This window comes from Halyomorpha halys, unplaced genomic scaffold (genome assembly GCF_000696795.3).
Source record: "Halyomorpha halys isolate HHAL.00 unplaced genomic scaffold, Hhal_1.1 Scaffold108.1, whole genome shotgun sequence".
NCBI classification, from domain to species: domain Eukaryota; kingdom Metazoa; phylum Arthropoda; class Insecta; order Hemiptera; family Pentatomidae; genus Halyomorpha; species Halyomorpha halys.
In genome coordinates, this window is record NW_027112950.1 from 1951002 (window position 1) to 1972966 (window position 21965).

At 29.6% G+C, this 21965-nt stretch overlaps 2 protein-coding genes across 5 annotated transcripts in view; one reads left to right on the forward strand and one right to left on the reverse strand.

The window, feature by feature from the left end:
• Positions 1–9864, forward strand: part of LOC106677800 (putative serine protease K12H4.7) — an 18728-nt gene extending 8864 nt beyond the window's left edge. For all 4 annotated transcript variants that reach the window (XM_067050613.1, XM_014415933.3, XM_014415931.3 and 1 more), the window contains exons 6-10: positions 544–735; positions 849–970; positions 2752–2884; positions 3649–3818; positions 9646–9864. In XM_067050613.1, the coding sequence (XP_066906714.1) occupies positions 544–735; positions 849–970; positions 2752–2884; positions 3649–3818; positions 9646–9758 (730 nt within the window). In that variant the 3' untranslated portion in view covers positions 9759–9864. The remainder of the gene's footprint in view (positions 1–543; positions 736–848; positions 971–2751; positions 2885–3648; positions 3819–9645) is intronic.
• Positions 9865–10488: 624 nt separating this feature from the next.
• PAN2 (PAN2-PAN3 deadenylation complex catalytic subunit PAN2) overlaps positions 10489–21965 on the reverse strand; it is a 35164-nt gene continuing 23687 nt past the window's right edge. Inside the window, exons 11-20 of the mRNA XM_014415930.3 lie at positions 21199–21355; positions 20428–20583; positions 19950–20122; positions 19725–19875; positions 18690–18957; positions 16621–16817; positions 14500–14629; positions 12866–13087; positions 12174–12283; positions 10489–11128 (exon numbers count right to left, since the gene is read on the reverse strand). Of these exons, the coding sequence (XP_014271416.1) occupies positions 10953–11128; positions 12174–12283; positions 12866–13087; positions 14500–14629; positions 16621–16817; positions 18690–18957; positions 19725–19875; positions 19950–20122; positions 20428–20583; positions 21199–21355 (1740 nt within the window). The 3' untranslated portion in view covers positions 10489–10952. The remainder of the gene's footprint in view (positions 11129–12173; positions 12284–12865; positions 13088–14499; positions 14630–16620; positions 16818–18689; positions 18958–19724; positions 19876–19949; positions 20123–20427; positions 20584–21198; positions 21356–21965) is intronic.

A 21965-nucleotide genomic window follows, 5' to 3' on the forward strand; every position in this document is an offset into this window, starting at 1 on the left:
AGAATCCAAAAATTAATTTTGATATTTATTATTTATTTTAATCCAGTGATCGGTCTGTTAATTTCTAATTGCTTGCTTATTAAGTTTTATAAGTTATTAGTATATTTATTTTTTAACATTTAATTAAAGAAATGACGAAAGTTATAAATTTTAAAATATAATTATTTATTGCTTATATACATATACTTTATTTACAAAACTGAAAAATATATTTAAAATAATAACACATAGACAAGCAGATTTTCTCATTGTAAATCCGTATTTATATTTTATATTTTATCTTTTTATGTTAATGAACATGATTTTACTCATTCTTGGTATTATAGTACTTCCACTTATCCTAATATAAGATGAGACATTCATCAATAAAATGGTTTGTATGCTCCATTGTATGTAAGTAACAAAGGCAGAAAATAATGTTTTTAATGTGGAATTATTTTTTTTTATTATATGTGATATTAAATTAAAATCAGACCAAATGTCAACAGCATTGATGATGTCATAAATATTGCTTAAATTTCAGTTGTTTTTTTTTCATTGTAGGTTATGTGCGCCTTTGGATATCACAAAAAAAAATGATGTTTCTAATTTAGCTGAAACCTTAGCTGATAACTTTGCTGAAATTGTCCAATATAATAAAGACAACAGAATAACAAATTCTCCAACTGCTAAAATTACTATTGATAATATTTGTGAAATAATGACAAACTCTTCTGCTGGCAGTCCTCTAGAAAGGTAAATATGTTTTACCAATAATTTTTTTTTATACTGCCTTCTATTTTACCGATTCTTTATTTAAAATTTAAATGGCCTTTCAGAAACTAAGACAGAGATTTGAAACATTACAGGTACGCTGCTGTAAATAGCATGATGTTGAAACTAACTAACCAAACATGCCTAGACTATAAGTATGATGAAATGCTCAAAGTGATGAGGAATACTAAGTGGAGTGATGATCCTACAGATGCAGGTATTTTATTCTCGTCACAATCACATTCTGTTCTGATAGATAAGTAATGTTGCAACAATGATTGCTTATTGTTCATTTTATCTGTAATAAACAACTTTTGTGTCTGATTTTCGGCATAGTCAAGAGAAATCCTCCTATCGGCTCTCTCTGGAATTATGCCCGAATATGCAAGGATAAATTGTTACTCTGGCAAGGAATGACATATACATCGTAGCTTGTAACAGGTGTTACACATATTTGTTACTCCACTCTGTTCCATCCTTCAGTTCTTATTGAAAAAAAAATTATAGGTGTAATCCAGAGTGCGTAATCAAAATCATGAATGTTGCTGTGAGAGTCTGCCCATATTCATATGGATTATGAAGTAAAAAAGAAAACTGTCAAAGGCGATGAAACTATACATAATTGTATGACTGTTATGCTGTTCCAACCAGATATATATTTATAATATATATGTACATTACAACAAAACATGTCTTTGATGCTTTTTAGGTTTTTTAACGAAGGCTCTGATGTTTTCCAGTTCCAAAAAAGGATTTTCTGTACTTATTATTAAACTCTAAAATATACTGAATGCAAAATTGAGATCAATGAAATATTATTCTTTATTTTGTAATTTTACATATGCCTTTTGACATCTAGTATAAATTTGTAATTCATTTGAAAACCTCCTCATGGAATTAGTAGGAATGCATGAGTGGAGAAACCGTCCAATGAAGACACTCCTGTCATAGTACATCCACCTAATATAGCACATTTCTGCTCCAGGCATTTCAGCCTTCTTGTCAGATTTTGTGGTAGTGTGCCAATCAGTAATGTTTGTACCAGTAGGTTGGGGTGTCCGGCAAGTGAGTTATGAAATATTTTTATTATGTCAGTCGGGAATGGCATGTCCAGATTCTTGTATGACGATTTGTTTGTGATGTAAAAGGGACTTGAGTGATGTATCGGAGGACTTTGGATTGAAAGATCCGAATGGTCTGAAGGTGGGATTTTTTGCAGGAGTCCCACACCTGAGTGGCAAAAGTCCAAATCCATTTAAGTTAGTTTGTGAGTGATAATTTATTTTTATGATGTAGTCTTCGAAATAAAGAAAGTCAGTGATTCAGTCTTTTTTTTCAAAGTTGTCACATATGATTTCCAGGTCAGTCCTATTCATCATAACTCCCAAGTGTTTTATCTCAGTTTCTTTGGGTAATAGGATATTGTTAGGTGTTAGTTGAGGGTTTAGTATCATCACTCCTAATAATAACTAATAACTGTACAATACAACTAACTCGTACAAACTTTGGAATAATGCTAAGCAAGAGTAAAATGAAGACAGGAAAGTGTGGGTTATTTGTTTTTCCTAGACCCTTAACTGTCCCTTTCAGCTGGTTGTCTGTTTATTCCTTGATGAATTTTTGTTGAAAATTGGGTTATTTGAGGATCACTATTAAATGAAAGGTATATACCCAAGAGTAAGTGTGATACTTATACGGAAGCATTTTGAGACAGATTTTGGGTTTTGTTGAATTTTTTGGGAGGGGTTTGTCTCTAGAATGCTCTTTATATAGCTCTTATAGTATAGTATATGTACTACTCCTCCAGTTAACTACACCTTTTTATTTGTTATTGTCTACCCTTTGAAGACTGTATGGTAGGAAGTGTACATTAGTCTTTATTTTATTTTTAAAAAAATAAAACATTTAAAATAACTGACAACATAACCATTGATCAGTTTTTTAATATGTGATATTTTGATGAATTAATCATTTATTAATCCAGTTTTAATTTTTTAGGCAGGCAGTGGACTTATCAAACTTGTATTGAATTTGGATTTTATCAGACGTCAACTTCTTCAAGTGAATTATTTGGGCCAAATTTTCCTTTAGAGTTCTTTCTGAAACAATGTTCTGATATTTACGGAAAGAAGTAATATTTATTTTTCTTTCATTCTTTTTATAATTTTTAAATACACTAGATATAAGATAACGTGATTTTTTTTTTTAATTTGTTGGATATGACACATTGAAACTTATTTCCACCTTTATTAAAAGTTTGACATATTAGGCTGTCCATTGTGTAAATAAATTCCTTCCATTGGTTTTTGTTTTTTTGTATTTAGTTTCATTTTATCATTTGACTTTCTTTTTAATTTTTCTTATTTGTAGAGTCATTTTGTCAAGATTTTTTTTTTAAAAAAAGAGTAACTTCATTACCATCTTCAACTTAACAATTTCTGGCTTCCTATGTCAACTTAGGAGTTACTAAAAACAATAGACAAAAACTTATGGTGTTTAGTTAACATTCAGAGAAAAAATAAGTTATACCAAGATTGAATATCTGTTTTAGTTTATTTTTTTAAATAATCTTGGAGAAAAATTTGCTGTAAACCATTTTGTGGATGTGAGATAAATTAAATCGTAAATGCTTGTTTTCATTGATAAGATATGTCGAAAGATAGGATTTTCTATTTAAATTGATACTGTAGTAAAATTTATAAAAATTAAAAGAAGTTCTTCAGAAGGACATATACGAAAGGTAAAAAATTACTTTGGAGGACCTACTCAGAAAATTTTCATAGTTACAAAATATATTTGAAGTGCACCATAATACTCCAAACTAATCTTGTTTTATATATAAGATAGGTAACCTTTCTTTTGTCTAATAGAGCTCCTCTATCTGTTCTTATTTAGATTCGACGAAAATCTTTTATATCATGCAATAAGTAGAACGAATAATATGTATGGTGAATTGCAAATTCGTGCCACGAGGGTAATGTTTGTTCATGGAAGCATTGATCCTTGGCATGCTCTAGGAATAACTAAATCGAAAAATCCAAGCACACCTGCAATTCTTATCAAAGGTAAGATTGAATGTTCTAAATATAAAATAAGCATTATAAATTGGAAGATTATTGATGATTGACTGTGTGTATAGATGAATGGAATATGGTCCGGGTGTGGTCAAAAAAACTCAAATAGTAAATAATTATACTATTTTTATTGAGCCAATGTTTCCCCCCACATTGCAGGGCTAAAAAAGATACAAACACTTGACATAGTTACAAAAAAAAAAGAAAAAAAAGGTAAGTGGAACATAACAGGGGTATACAATGAAAAGTAAAATATAACAAGAAAAATTAAAGGTTGTAAACAGTAAATGAAAAGGGTAATAGTAACAGATGGATAAGAGAAGAAATATTAAAGAAAGTACAAATTAAGAGATGAAAAAAGTAAACGTAAAGATCCAATATATTGTTCAATTCATACTTAATTTGGATAAATCAATTTCTAAAGTAAATGGGTATTTTCATTTATCATTCAATTTGACGGGTGCTGTAGAAATAGGTATATAAGAAATGTCCATAAACCTAGTGTTAGATGTAGATATTAAAATATATAAACTTAGAACTGTAAGAGTGAATTAGAAATTGAAATGTATAGAATTTAAATGATAAAAAAAAATTATAATGGGTTTGAGCATTATACCAACAATATTTCTTAAATTTATTATTTTTAAATCTGTTTCTTTTGGATAATGGACCTGTAAAGCTTATGTTAGTCTTAATGGTACTTTCTATTTGTACAATTTGTAATAAAGTTAAAAATCATTTAGCTCAAATTAGTCTATGTATAGTTTAGTAAAAAGTGAGATAATAATTAGTAATAAGTGAAGTACAGCAGTTGAGAAGATGACACTGATGAAGAAAGGATAATATTTCAAGTATCGAGTATATTGAACTTTTTAGTTAGACAATATACCAAATGAGTGGGGATACAGAGAAGTATAAATTATAATAAAGTAATTAATATAAGTACACTTAAGAAGGTAACAGATGAATATAAATTAAGAGATAAGATACATGAATATAAATCCCCCTATGAATAATATATCCCCATTCTTTCTGATAAAATTCAAAAATCCTTAAGATCCATTATAACCACCCTACATCTTGGCTTGAAGTCCCAAAACAAATCTTTTTTCCAAATTGAAAGATAGCGAGTAGGGTCTCGAGTGGTAGGTCAGTAAGTAGTTGTGTCAGACAGAAGGATGTTAATTTTGTCAACGTACTCAGATTTGTCCATAACCACAGTGGAGTGCATTTAAATTATCAGAACACACATTAAACCTAAATCATACTTTTAATTTCGACAATCCTTCCATTCTTGCCACTGTCTCCAACCACACCAAACGTCTCATCTCGGAGTCCATTTACATAAATTTAACTGAGAATTCCGTCAATCATAAAGTTGATAAAGACTGCATCTCCCTTACATATCGACACATTTTGAACATAATAAAACCCTCATAATACTTCTTTTTACTTTTTTCTTTATTTCTTAAGCCCACTTTCTTGTCATATCTTTTATTCTTGTTTCTCTAAATTCTCACCATTTATTTAATTATTTTTATATTTACTATCCTTCCTGTTTCATTTCTATTCATGTATCTTATCTCTTAATTTATATTCATCTGTTACCTTCTTAAGTGTACTTATATTAATTACTTTATTATAATTTATACTTCTCTGTATCCCACTCATTTGGTATATTGTCTTTCTTAATCACTTACACATATTGTATCCCATTATTTTATACTTTATTCATTATTTTATAATACTCTATTTTTTCTGTTTTTTATTTGTTTTGTTTTTTAATAAATATCTCTTCTCCCCCTCTATTATGTATATTACTATTTATTGTTTACCTAATTTAAATATTTTTTTTTACAATGTTTACTTTAAAATTATTTCTGTTATTGTGGTGTGGCATCCCCACTCCTCCCAATACAAACGGCTCAGTCTGTCATAGACTTCCGTCAAAAGAGGTATGAATTCTGTCTCATCATTTGAATTTATTATTTTCTTTTTTCATCTCTCTATTACCCTTTTCATTTACGGTTTACAACCTTTAATTTTTCTTGTTATATTTTACTTTTCATTGTATACCCCTGTTATGTTCCACTTATGTTTTTTTTGTAACTATGTCACGTATTTGTATCTTTTTTAAGCCCTGATGAAGCCTTGCAATGATTGATTAAATATTGTTGTTTTTAATATTATAATTTATATTAAATTTTTTGGCTTTATATATAATGAATGAATTAAACGATCATTAACTTGGACTAAGACACGTTTGTTTAAGTAAAAATAATATTAAAAAAATATATGAAAATGAAATTAGAAATAATTTATTTTCAAATTTAGAAGTTCTAATTAGGTTTATTTGTATAGTAATGTTATATATAATTGTTTGGTAACTAAAAAGTTCAATATACTCGATACTTGAAATTATCCTTTCTTCATCAGTATCATCTTCTCAACTGCTGTACTTCACTTATTACTAATTATTATCTCACTTTTTACTAAACTATACATAGACTAATTTGACCTAAATGATTTTTAACTTTATTACAAATTGCCTTTTGATAGATTTATTTATTGATAGATATTACAATCTGCCACACAGTTATGGGCAATAGGTAATATTGATGAATGATCTCATATATACTAAAATAAAAAATAAAATAAATAAGTAAAAACAAAAAATAAAATAAATAAATGAAACAAAAAACTCTCTTAAAATATATACAAACAAAGAATAGACAAGATGAACATAATCAGACTATCTGTATGAAAAATAAATAAATAAAATAACATAATGATAAAATAATGATACACAAACATATAAGATATAAAGAGAAGATGGTTGGGGGTCTGTTCAGTTATGGTACACAAACATATAAGATATAAAGAGAAGATAGTCGGGTGGTCTGGTCAGTAATGATATACAAATAAGTAAAACTTATTTAAAAATAGGAAGCTGAGGAAAAAATAATTGTATACATAAGTTCTTTGGATTAATTGGATATTTCTTTTCGAAGTTTGAAATCCATCAAATCGATGGGTCCTGTAAATATAATAAAATCTGTAATAATAATAATAATTTCTCTCAGCAAAGTCCAATGGGATCCATTCAACATCAATCCTACGTCACAGTAGAAACACGAGCAATTTTGGCGATGTAGATATAAAAGAAAATTCATTTGAAAAGGTAGACAGGTTTAAGTATTTAGGTTCTACGGTAACTAGAAGAAAAAAAATTGATGAGGAAATAAAAGCTAGGTTGAAATCGGGAAATGCTTGTTATTTTTCAATTTCGAAACTGCTTAGCTCACATCTTCTATCGAAAAACTTAAAAATTAGAATTTACAAAACTATTATCCTTCCCACTGGATGTGAGACGTGGCCTCTTACACTAAGGGATGAACTACACCTTAAGGTATTCAAAAATAAAGTATTACACTATATATTCAGACCAAAAAAGGATGAATTAATGGGAGAATTTAGAAGATTACATAACGCTGAATTAAGGGACCTACACCTGGTAAATATAATTCAAATTATAGCATTGCGGTGTATAAGATGGGCATGTAAAGTTCTAGGGCTTATTAATGAGCGGATCCCTAAAATGTTAATAGACACTGAATCGACGGGTAAAAGTCCAAGGGGTAGACTGAAACGTAGACGGGAGGATTGCATTAAACTGATTTAGTAGAATTTGGTTTGGAGGGGCATCACTGGAAGGGAGTATGCAGAGAGCGTTTAGTGGTATCGGCATCGAACCTTCGGGTTCGTTAGGCCTTAATTATTATTATTTAGTCCAATGGACTCGCTGATCCAACAATGAGAACGGCCCCCCAGGCGTGCTGGAGGGTGTGACGTAGGATTGAATGCCCCACTCACATATTCTATAGTTCACAAAACAATCATGGATCCTACTGAGGTAAAACGCTCATTATCCAGAGGTAAACTAGTCCCCCATTCGGATCTCCGAGTGGGGACTGCTTCAGGGGATTTATGGTGTAAATTGAAAATTAGTGTTAAGTAGACAAAAATGTTTTTACGATACATTCTTGAGCACAAATGATAAAACTATAAAAAGGAATACAATGTGATGAAGTTATAACACCTGCTAAAAAACACTAAAGAATAAGAGGGATTTAATAATGTAAAAAAAGAAGTGACAGGAAACAATTATATTTTCCAACACTTGGCTTATAAAAGTGATTAGGAACATCTAAAAATTAGTGCTAATTCCAAAACAAACCCAGAAGATTTTTTCTTATTGGAGCAGAGCTCCACCACTAGGGAATTCTGAATTTGAAAAACGGAAATGTGAAAGAATAGTTGATGGATTTATGCAGACAATGCAGCATAGTAATAATTAGAAATAGCATTTTTATGGAACTTGTTTGGAAAAATTAAGTTCAAGAATTATAACAAATATTTTAGATCAATGCCTACAATTGGTTAATTCAAAAACGAAAATGCCTTAATTTTTCCTAATTTTTGGTAAAGCAACAGAAATCCCTCCCATTATATTTGATACTAAACCAAATGATTATGCTTGTATTTGGTAGGATATTGTAGGTTTCCATCAAAATGTACAATAACACCATTTAAAGGAGCATAAAAATCCATTAAAATCGCTGTTAGTTACCTAGAACTTATCAACAATTGAAAACTATATTGATCTATATATCTGTATATCTTTTGATCTATAAATTCTGTAAAATCCCTTAAACGTAATTAACAAAATATTTAAAATTAAACAGCGCCACTATTCCATTATCAATAAAATAATATATTAATTGCTTTAATTAAGCTAAACAAATGAATAATTAAAATAAATATTCATATAAAACAATATTTATGCATGTTTTGTATGAATTTACTAAACGGAAAAATGTAGGAATCAGTTTACTTTTTTAATTTCGCTCAACTTACACGAGAGATGAAATATATGATTTTTTTTTTAAACAGATTTTTATGCTGCTCAGCTCGGAATTTGTTTTATTTACTGCTTTATTACCTGTTCCCAAAGTGCTTATGCTTTAATATTGATTATGTTGATATTCAAGGAATGTTCTTTAGCATGCTTTTGCTATGATCTACAAGAGATAATAAGTCTATACATTAGTGAACAAATGCAGAGGCTGTTATAATTGAGATCTATATGAATGAGGACACATTGTAGAAGCTTGGCACTGAATGAGCCAATTCTTCTCGGCAATTTTTAATTTCCTCGATAGTGCTATCTCTGTGTAATCCCCTGAGTAGCTCTCCCCTCCCCTTCTCATCTTCGAGTGGAGCCTGACATCGGTCTGCAAGAACTCACTTCCTACCTTTCCTTAAAAGTAGTAAATGCGTATAAGACTAAAAATGTATAGTCAAGTGCATTTTGAAATGAAAATAAAAATTAAGGAACGCTCTTTACAGCAGATTTATTGAGAATGTTTATTTTTGTTAAATTTCTTACATCAAGATGCAAAAAGTTTACCATGGTTACGGGTTTACTTTTCACCATAACCTGATGAACTTTAAATTTGTTGTTAACCATAACCAAATAATAATCTGTTGTTTTTTCTTCTGTTCTTTATCTTTATTTCAAAATTAGGGTAGAGGAAAATAAGTACATAAACGTTATTAACTTCAAAATAAACTGGTCCTTATTTTAAGTTGAAGTATCAGTGTTGATCAAATTGTCAAATTGGATCCTTGAATACATCATTTGATTTTTTTAGCATTTAATATTGAATTATTCTAATCCATGTTATAAATTTGAATGGAAATACAATTTAACCTATCATTGATTCATAAATGTATTTTATTTGTCCTCTGTTCACAGGAACAGCACATTGTGCTGATATGTATCCCAGTGCAGAAACTGATATTCCAGAGTTGACAGCAGCAAGAGTAGAAATTTTCTCTCAAATCAATAAATGGTTAAATGAGAGTTAAACTGTTATTGCTTTTAAAAAATGATTTCATATTGACTTTAATTTTTATATGACTGCATATTTGTAAGCAATTATATGTACGAATAATAAGATGATTACAAAGTAGATTTACTTTTGAAGATTAATTTTAATTTCTTAGGTTTAGCCCTGCAGTACAGTCATAGATTCCATTACCCCAAAGAGTGTGGTGTTGGTGTATTTTTGCACATGGTTGAAGTTTTTTACTACAAAGATCTTTTTTCTAACTAAAACCATTCCTCCTGCAACTTACTTTCTTACTTCTATATCTGTGATAGATTTATTGGTTTCTTTACAAGGCTCAAGTACCGATTTTTTTTATATGGACAATTAAGGCTGAAGTATATGTTGAGCTCAGCTGATTAAGCTATACCATGATACCTGATTGGTAAACCTAATCAGTCAAATAATATAACAGATATTTCACTACACTATAAACAAAGACTATACAGCTTTTAATGTTCTTTATGCCTATTGTGCCAAAGTAAAGTGAAAGCAAGGACGACCGAGAATGGAATGGGAAGATACAGTAAAAAGGGACTTCCAAAGAAAAGAGATTCAATGGAATGATAGAAGATGACTAGTGGAAGGCCAACAGAGTCAGAGAGGACTATAGACTTCCTCCTCACACTGCTTAAGTGGTACATAGAGAATTTAATATCTTGATGAGTTAATTCTTTAGATTCGGGTCTCTTCTTTTTGCAGAACTACCGAAATTTGTTGATCACTGGAAGAAATGACAATCGAGCTGTTCAGTTTTAATATTTAACCTCCCATTAGGGGTGCCATTGTTTCTAATATCCATAGTTACCTTGCATCTGTGAAGTGCTCTCATTCTTTTCATGGATCATTCAAGCCAAATATTGGATTTAAATTGCAGAGAATATAATATAACAATCAAATATATAAGTATGACATTTAAGGGGAAAACAGCCTTTTTGAGATCCAGGAACTTTACTACATACAACCACAAATAATAAATGTTGTTATTTAGTCGAGTTTTTATTTGTAAAAAAAAATCATCTTTTAATTATATTTCACTTCTGGAACAATAGCAGGTAAAAGGTCGATAATAAAGTAATAAAAAATACAAGACTTAAACAAAATGTTTTTATTATTATAGTTTATGTACTATAATTAACAATAAAATAAATATCTTTGTACTGAAATGGATGCATTATAATTCATTATCACCAGGAACTTTCCAATGAAGTGCCTTACCAGCAGAATACATCTCTTCCAGACTAGGCTGGAGGATTCCTTGGGCTTCAAGCTCAAGGTATTTTTTATACAATCCTAATGCGGCACGAGCATCTTCTATGGAATCGTGAGTTTCTGATTGTATTTTTAAACCTTAAAAAGAAAGAGAAACAATATTAAATTTTGAGTCATTATATGCCTCTGCCTTTGATCACAGGAGCTATCCAGGAAAACTTAAAGTCAAATTTTGGAAGCTTGTTGATTGTCCGTTAGTAATTAATAAAAGGAAGATGGTCTGGGTGCGGTAAAAATAACTCATAGAGTAAATAAACTATTTATTATGAGCCAACGTATTACCCCACTTAGCAGAGCCTCATTAGAGCTAGAACCAGACACAAAAAAAGAGAATAAGATGACATGAAATAAAAGGTAAACTCAGGTGGGACTGAAAAATTAAACAAAAATGAACTGAGTAATTTAAAGAAAATAAAAATAATATGTACAGCAATAAGTATAAATAAAAATTTATGAAGTTATTCAGTAATGAGTATTAAACATAAAACCAACAGAAAAAGTAATAATAAATATAACATTAGATATAAGAGAAATATAAAACAAATATGGTACACACTAAAATACAGAAAATTAAGGAAATAAGATCAGAGTACATAAAAGTCAAGAAAAAAGGAAAATAAAGAACAAATCAGAAGACCCACCTTTTGTTTAGGGTGAAAGCTAAAAGAATAAGGGTGGCAGATAGTGGAATGGGGAGATTCAACAGTTATACATAAGAGCAAAAAGTATTATAAATATAAAAAAATAGTAAAGTATGGAAAAAATAGGAAATATAAGTAGATATTAAACAATAATATATATAAGTAATTAATTGATAATAAAATATATAAAGGATTTCTCTTTCCTCAGAGTAATTAATTAATTACTTACATATATTATCATTCAATATCTACATATATTTCCTATTATTACCATACTTTGCTAAAAATTTTATATTAATAATACTTTTTACTTTAATATATAACTATCACTTTGTAACCGTCAAATCTCTCCACTCCTCCATCTGCCAATAGAACAATTTTTATCACAGTAAAACTGTAACTGATGATTATTGGAAAAAATGTAATAATAAATTTAAATGTACAGTTACATCTTAAAAAGATCAATGCAACAGATATCTTACCCATGAAATGCCAAGCCAGGAACCGTAGTGACACCATTCTTTGATGAGGTAAGTAAAACAAATACACTGTGTCAATGACCTGTTCTGGAGGGACAATCAGGTTGATAACCCTAGAGAGAAGGAAAACTTCAATAAAAATTAGGAAAATAAGTGTAAATGCATGAAAGTAAAAATATCAGTACAAAAGTTGGAGATAAATGTAAATTGGTGAATTTAGATAATGTTTCTCAATAATGTAATACCATATTATTATGAGTAATTAGCTGTCAATATTTCTTATTTTCTTTCTTTGTATTTTTGTATTACAAAACTCTGCACTTATTTTAGGACTGCCATTAATGATTAATATTTTTAAACTAATTATGAAATATTTTATTACTTTGTTAAGACAATAAAAATGCAATTCACTGATGATTGAAAATAGTTATTATGGTAATGACTGATGACTACTCTGTACAGCTATTATTAGGTTAATTTTTATTTTATATTATAAAAATTAGAATAAAAATAATTAAGCCGAACATTACAAAACAAATGTACTAACAATAACACACAGTGGTAGAAAATCTGAGCATTTTAAAGATAAAAATATTATATAACACAAAATTCTTATTTATAGCTAATTTTTTATTGTTTATATCATGGGCATAGGCATAGGTCATTGAGCTTGATATGTTTACTAATCTAATTACCTGAAGTCGTTCTTTAGACCATGTCCAACAAACTTGACACCATTATCTATCAAATAGCGTAACTTAAGATAAGTAGACTTCAGGGTTGTCAAATTCTTGGAACTACAAGCTGCATCCAAATCTCCTGGCTTAATACCAGAAAACTTAGTTAGGTAGTCAAATACTTGTTCTTGCGTAGAAATATAGTCATCTATAAATGGCATTCCTTCTAACGATCCTTGCCTGCAAAACAAAGTGAAAGAATATTAAAATTATGCGCAATGAATTCAAAATATTTTAAGTCCAGATGATGGGGGAGTGAGGAGAGGTTAAGGGAGGTAAGTAGTCATGGCATTAACATGTGAGTGAAACTAACTATTTTACAAATGTTTTTCACAAAGAACCAAAATCTGGCATTTCTTAAGTGAACTCGAGTGATGTTGCGGATCAGTTGATAATGGATTATAATATAGGCATTTAGTAGGAAATATCATTGCCTACTTAAATTTAATTCTCTCAAAACATGCTGTTTTCAAGTTATTACCAAAATACTGAAAACATTTATTTTTTATTTTCATTGCAAAACCACCAACTAGAGAGGTAAAAACCTAAAACTTGGATTCAGCACCCCAAAAAACTACTAGAATTATTGAGAAAAAACATACTTTTATTCTGATAAACACTTTTTATCTTTTTTGTTAAATTACAATAAGTTAAATACAACAGATTTTCAGAGTGAATCTTTTATTTTCCCTCAATAAAACATGAAACGGGTCAATAATATAAAAACATGTTTGATTGTTACTAAATCTTTGCTCACAAAACTACGGCACCTACCTGCTCCCATAGGTGTTGAATATAGATCTGAAAAGGTCTGTGACAATTAATTAGCCAATCCGGATTGATTGGTGGCTCTTGATTTTATGATTAAATATCTAGATAGAGGCATTCTCCAAATATTAACTGGGAGAGTGCTAAGGAAACATCTTCCTTAAACATTAGTCCAAGGAATACTGCCAGGAAGGATCAATTTGAAAATGAATTTGCGCTATAAAGGCCATTTCTAGTGATCAATGAATGCACTATCCTCCCTTTTACCCAACACCAATTGAAAGTACTTCATGATGAAATAGGCAGCCAGCAGATCTGTCGTAATTGTCGAATTTTAGTTCAGAGGAAATAAGGACCCTAAATTATAAATCTAAAAGGCAAGTTAATGGTGTGTTTTCGAGTTGTAATCTGAGCTAATCCAATTATTTGGTAGCTATGGCTGGTCAAATAATTTCATGTTTGTCCTGTGAGGTTTCCAGGAATCAATGCAGATAAAATGCTCTTATGTTGCCCCTAAATTGGATAGACATTGTCTGACAAAATTAACTAAAACTCAGAAATCTTGAACAATTGTTGCTTTGATTGGCTGATCTTTCTGGGCCACAACTAACCATTACCAAGTGTGACCAGGTTTTTCTCCTAACCATCTTCAAATGGTTAACTAATAATGATCTCATCAACATCACCTCAACTTTTATAAGACTGATCAAAAAACATACTAATTAAGTACTGAACCTAAAATCCCCCCGTATTGTATTTTTACAGATATTTCAATCTAATTTGGATTGAAAAAGTGATTATGAAAATGGTAGGAAAAACATTACCCTCTAACGCAAGATATTCTAGCCACTGACATATGGGATGGTTTTACAGTAGCTAACTTTCCATCACTCCTCAATTCAGATTCTTCTTGATTTAATGTAACAAACTCTGCATCCATAGCAACTATATCACCTGAAGCAAAAAAAAAAAAAACAATCAGTGAAAAAACGCATATAGTATATGAATGATTAAATTGCCAAACTCGTGTTCACAACTACAGCAAATTTTATAGTAAACATGAAAACCTATCATTATATAACATTAATGTTATAACAAAATTTTTAAACATTTTTTTTTTTAAAGTAATGTGTCACTAAATTACAAAGTAAATTTTATAGTGAACATGAAAAAAACTTTTATTTCAATTAAACGAGATTTTAAGCTTGCATCCACCCAACAATACTTTACAAAAAAAAACAAAAAAAAAACGGAAGTTTAAAAAATTTGTTCTATTGAAATTAGAGTTTTTCAATTAGACCTCACATATATGGTAGAATTCAATGCTATTTGAAATTATTTAAAAAACCTAAAAATACCTAAGGAAGAAAAAACAAAGTAATAAATATAGAAAATTTCTTTACTTATAAAAATGATGAAATAAATGTTCCATCTTTTGTTTTTTATAGTATCAATTTCTGAGTTTAATGTTGGAACTAATAATTTTTATGAGATTAAAAAATTTATTTTGTTACAAAACAAAAAGATGTTAATGTAGCGAAATTATTGATAGTATAGCAATGATTTTTGCGGGGCCAAATAGTAAGAATGAATGACTCTGAGATCCGAAAACTGATGGCAGAGGTTCTAAATTGGACCCGTAGAGTTGGAAGGCCAAAAGCAAGATGGTTGGATTCAGTGCCAGCTAATGCTGGACAGATACTGAACTTCAAAAATTGGAGAGCTGGAGCACAAATAAAATAGAGCCTATTAGATGAGGCCTAGATTCAGGAATGGATTGTTGCACCAGCAAGATGAACAGATACATTGAAAGAATTAGAAGTTATTTATTCCATGTTGTTAATTCATTAATATATCAGTTTTCAAAAAACTTTTCAGAAGAGGACTAAACGTGGGTAGTGCAATCTCCCCACAACCCATATAAGTTCTTGCACCATCCCGAGTATAGTTCATTTTTTTCTTAAGCCACACTAATAGTAGGTTATTATGTGATAGCTATTATGCTATCCTCTCGCAGCCCAGTTTAAGCTGCTTTTTGTTTTGAACTAATTTTCATCAGTATTCAACATGTTCCTATTCCATTGCCTAGACACGCCAAAATATACTCCCTCTCTACTTCACCTATGTTGCATAGAGGGTGAGTCACTGAACCAGTAATGTCTATCCGATGGAGTTTTTAGAGATCATGTTCTCTTATTAGGTGGAAACAAACCACTCCCTTAGCTCAGAGAAGATGGCCAGTGTTCATTTATCCTTTCCTTAAAATAAGAACATACAATAGATCTTTTTGTTTTGTAAGCTAGTGGTACAACATTTAACCGAGCTTTGCTAGCTAGTCAACTTATTCATTGCCATGAGTACACAGAAGATTTCATTTCTTTAAATCGTACCTTCCATTGCAAGGTCCATTTTTCCATAATTGTCTACTATAAAGGTCCAAAGCCAGCATTTCTCCATCATAATTGTCACATCATGGAGTATGGCAGTTGGAAGTAACTTGAATAAACACCTGCCTGCTACAGCTCATGAAGTATAGTTCAGAATACAGGAATTGCCAACATTTTTTTCAAAAACCATAAAACACTGACCAGGATGTTAATATTTTGTAATAATAAGAATTGGTTAAGGTATAATTTATGAAGGTTGACTTCTACTTAAGAAATACAATGAAATTAGTTATACATCAATTTACAAAATAGGTAAAGATAAACTTAAGCTAGACAGATTAAGTTAAATTAAGAAAATTTTTAAAAATTATATACAATTTAAGTGATTTTAGTGAGCTGAAACCAACATCATACCAATCCAGCTTGAAAGGGAAAATATCACAACTTCCTAGTTTAATTTTAATGGAAATATATAAGAACATACGTTTATCTTGAATTAAATTGTAATTATAATATAGCCATAGACAAGAAATGTGTTTTTTAAAGATTAAAACTAACCTTCTTTGGGGATTTCATGAGAGCCAAGAGGAAGAACAGATGAACATTTAGGACCTGTAAGAAATATATCAGGACTGATATTGGCAACAGGGTGGATAGAGTCACGGGGCAAAGTTCTCTGCCTCCAATACAGCACGCATGGTAACTTCCAATCCATTGAAAACCAAACAGCTTCATGTGTTGGAACAGATGTAATGCTACAAACAAGAAAGTAAACGTGTACATATATTAATTCATTTGATACATTAACAATATATATTTTTAAAAGGAAGAATTTGATCATATGGAATGGAATATTTGGTTTGGAGATTAACATTTGACTGCATGTGATGACTGTAGGAACAAGGTCTGGGTGGTGGTCAACAAAGGTACAAAAAAACTATTTATTAGTAGTTGACGTTTCGCCCCACTTTGTAGGCCTTCATTAGGACTGAGTCATGAAAGTAGAATAAACATGTATATGGACAGATATTCAGTCTACTTTGTAGGCCTTCATTAGGACTGAGTCATGAAAGTAGAATAAACATGTACATGGACAGATATTCAGTCTACTTTCTGGACTCGGTCCTGTAAACTGGGGAGAAATGTTGGTAACTAATAAATATTTTCATCTGCTATTTGTGTTTTTGTTTTTTTTCATCAACAACCAGATAATTTTCCTAAAACTAAAATTTCATTTTTACCAATGGTTTTTATTACAATACTTTTAGCCATTACATACACTGCTTCAGTACTCAGTTTAATCCTAAATGAGATAATTTCTGTTGGAAAAGAAGTAAAAATGGCAAAAAAAAAAAAAATAATCTGGATAGCATTATGATTAATAACTATAAAAAATAATTTTTTAACGAATATTATAAAGTAGATTAAATATAAAAAATAAATCAATTCTTTAAGCCCACACAGGATTGAGTAAATTATATGGTTTGGTTCCTCTTGACTCAACAATATCAAATGCTACCATATTCAATTAATTGTTATTGTATAAGGTCATAATGTTGATACTTAAAATTGAGAGATAATATCCACCATCACAGGGAATAATTTGGTATGTCAAAAAAGTCCTCAAGAGTTATGTTTGTTTTAGTGTTATTACCTTTGTTTGTTATTTTTATATTTTATTCAAGAAAAACAGATAAAACTTAAAGGCTTTCATACTATAAGAATGAGAAATGGTAATGAAATAAGAAAGTAAAAATTAAATTATATAGGAATGCAATTGACAATGCCCTCTAAGTGAAATTTGTAAAAATAGTAAAAAATGCAGTCAATATTTTGTGTATATATTTAAAAGCAATCGAAATATGTTAATAAAGATACTAAAAATTACTTTAAAACAGGAGGGGGGGAATAGGCATATTATAATCCTCCCTCCCTCCCCCCCCCCAAAAAAAAACCTAAGGACTTAAATGGGAACATAAACTGCTTTGTACTGAGAATGCTGGGTTAGGAAGTTTATTGTTTAGTTTTAAACTCTATTTAATTAAATAAATATTCTAAATATTAATAACTGGTATTTGCTAACTCATATATATGCAGGTATAAAGAAATCTGGACACAGCTTTTAAGTTAGCCATCGGACAACACTAATAGGCAGGGTAAGCAGTACAAATCCTGGAAGAACAGCGGTAGACCGGAGAATAAAGTACTGGAAAAAGATAATATATCTGAATCAGTGGACCAGCTAGGCCAAGTCAGAGGAACAGAGACAACAGCCAGCCAACACATCCAGATAAGTTTATATCATGATAGTACCAATCTGTCCCCAAAGGAACCCGATAGAAATATATATTTAATACATAATATCAATATATAAATAGAAAATAAATGAAGTTTATGGAACCCCCAACCATAGAACCCTGTATAGCCAGAAACGTAGCAATTTTTTTTAAATTACTGTGATTAAATTGAAGCTAATACTAAAAGAAAAAATGTCTGCCACTGGTTTTAACTGTTTAGTGCAGCTTTCAAAAGAAAATAAATGTTTTGTCTACCAGGGAAGATTAACTTAAATGCCCAGTTTATTACAGTGTTTTTAATGTCATCAATCAAACAAATACCAGCCTTACCTAAAATCATTAAAAATGTGCCATTGTGAAGACTGCCTGTCATCAGAGCCATTATTCGTATCAATTAAGGCAACTACATTTTTTTTTTCATCACTGATATAGCAAACAACTCCATACAAATCGTAAACAGTTGATTGTTCTGGAACTGCACTATCTTCATGTTTCGATATAGACAGGACACCTTCCTCTGATAATTTGAAACAAAGACTCAAAGGAACCCAAGAATAAATTGAGTACAAATGAGTAGGCATACTAGGTACTGATCCATCTGAAAAAAAAAAAAATCGTAACTCAATCTAATTTATGTTAAATCTGATTAATGACACACTAAACATAATTAGAAATTACTGTCATAAGACACCAGAGAAAAGGGAAGAGGACAGGTATTCTAATGAAGAAAAACTGGATATATTTTGCATTTAAAAATTTGGTAAATGTTAAATATCAAAAGAATGTAACATTTTTCAAAAATAACTTTCAGTCGTTGTTCGTTTGTACATACTCCCTCTTTTTATGTTTTCAAATGTATAATAAAATCTGGCATATTACATAGGTGATAAAGCATCACTTTTTTACATTCCTGTAAAATTTTACATTGACATAAATACACTTAAGATTAACCGACCAAAATGGGAACTAGCTGGAGTCCCAAACCCAAGGAGGGACCCTAGCTGTTAATAGGGTTCTAATGTAAAATCAACAATCTAACAAATGCACAAAATTTTATATCTAACCGATCAGTCAGATATAATTATGTTAACAATAATAATTAACATATAGATCAGAAAGAAATATTATTTGAAAGTAGTTTTAGTTTGTCTCAGTTAATCATTATTCATTATTAGATAAATTGTTTTTGAAATTTTAATTTCTATTTGCAGCTAATTATAAAATTGACAATCAGCAGATGGGCTGGTATAATCAGGTAAATAACTGAAGTAAAAATATAATTTTTTGAAGAATATTTACATTAAATGTTTGATTTTATATCTAATAAACAAAATATATCACCACAGATACAATATATAAATTAACCTGTGCTATGTTGAGGATGTTTAAATCTACATCCAACTCTGATACACGAAGAACCATATCTACAAAGTTTACCAACAGTCCTCATATCACCAGAGCCCTGATATACTTTTCTCACAACTGCATCCATTTGATTCTTCCAAAATTTCTTGTCCTATTCACAAAATAAGCTTAAATAAATCTATAGTACAATAAAATATATAACAAAGATATTTAAAAAGTACTGACAGACTCACTATTATTTCCACAATTCATAGCTAAAATAGGAGGTAAAGACTGAACTTTCCTTTGCTGAAGTGTTGGTTGGAACTTATGACAAGGTTCGCACCACGCAGGAGTGACCTGCGAACCCCCAACACTCCATTCCAAAACTTCAGGAAAACTAACTTCATGAGAATCTCCTAATAAAAAAGAAATGGACTGGTAAACAAACTTCAACAAGGAATTTATCAAGTAATAAGTTTAAATATTGTCCTTATTTAATGAATTAAAAACAGTTTAGATTATATTTTTTCAACATGTAATTTTTTTTTCCTGATATGTGTATTACTAAAATATAGTTTTCTGTTCAGTTCACAAATCTCTATTTTCAATTATACTGGTTTATAATACTGATCAGGTTGGAGTATGTATATACGTATAAATATATAATTTACATATATATGTATATGTCTGTATAAAATGATAACAATAAATTAACCTCTACCTTTAGAATCAGGATAGATCAAGTTGTGGACTAAAACAGTTGCTTCTTTATTAGTTTTATTATTACATTTAAGACAAGAACAGACATGAGTTTGTTTACTTCCAAATAATTTGCTAATATCAGTTTCACCTTTTGTTGTATCATCAATAATTTCATCTAAAAAAAATTAAATAATTATAATTTTAGTTTATAGTTAAATTAGTTAAGTTACTTTGTAGTTAAATTTTTGTTTCAATAACAATATTTACAAAAAAGTAATTAAACTAAAAAAAAAAACACAATTAACCAACATCACATATCTGTGAATTTCTTTATTCAAGGCTAGAAGGAATTAAAAACAGTAATGTAATGATGATCGACATAAAGATAGGCATATTATTTCACCAATTTGACAAAATAATATTTTATGGATAAATAGTGAGGTGTAGATAGTTGACCGTAAATTAATAATTGAAGAAGATGGTGGGGGGGGATAGGAAAAAAACATAAATAAACAAAAATAATTTATATAAATAAATAAACAATTTGTTGTCTATTTATGTTTTTTTACACATGTTTATTTATTATGCACCTCCCCAAACTTCTTAAATATTTTATGGATAAATTTGGTCATCCCAAAGACAGAGTACTCCTAAATGTTGGTACAATAGTTATAAAAAGTTCAAAACTAGTAACATTCAGTTTTTTCACTAAATAAATAATTGACCTATGATGAAACACTATAATAAAAAATAAATACATAAATAAAAATCAGTTTAAAAAAGTCAATACCTGTGAACTCAGGTTTTATTTTCCTTTTTCTTTGTGATTGTATATCGATACTGGGAAAATCAGTATCCCTAAAAATAAATGCTGGGGACTTGACTTCTTTCCGTTTGTTTTCCAGTAATTCGGAATGCATTTGATGCAAAATAAATCTGTTCCAGCTCTAAAAATTAATAAAATAATAAATGAGATGTATATTCAAATAAAATCATTCATATCATGCAATTTGTTCAAATTGCTTTTCTCATCTATTATTGATTCATTTGATTACTTCACTGACTACTGTAATATTATGAAATATCTGAGAAGATAGTTAAAGAAAAGGTGCGGTCAGGAATGAACAACACTAATAAGTAGAGACCAGATTCAATGCAGTAAAAAACTGAAAAATGTGCAGTAAAATCCCAAAATGTAAAAAATCGTGCAGTAAAAACTCAATAGTTGTATAGAACACTCCAATCTTGCAATAATCAACTTTATTATTTATTTATAATATTAATACATGGTAAGTTCATCTAATCTGGTATGGAATTAAAATTAATGAATTGAAATTATTGATGAATTAAAACTGGATAAAATTAAACTTGCTAAATACTCTCTACATTTATGCTAACGTACATAATAAGCTAAGCTACTCTGATTAAAAACCTTACATTTTGTCCATAATTAAAGAAGAAAGAGAAAGCTAGCTGTGTTGAATGATTTTATATTTCTGCTATGAAGGCTATAATTCAATTTTTTTAACTTCTTAAAACTATTAAAATTTTAAGTTT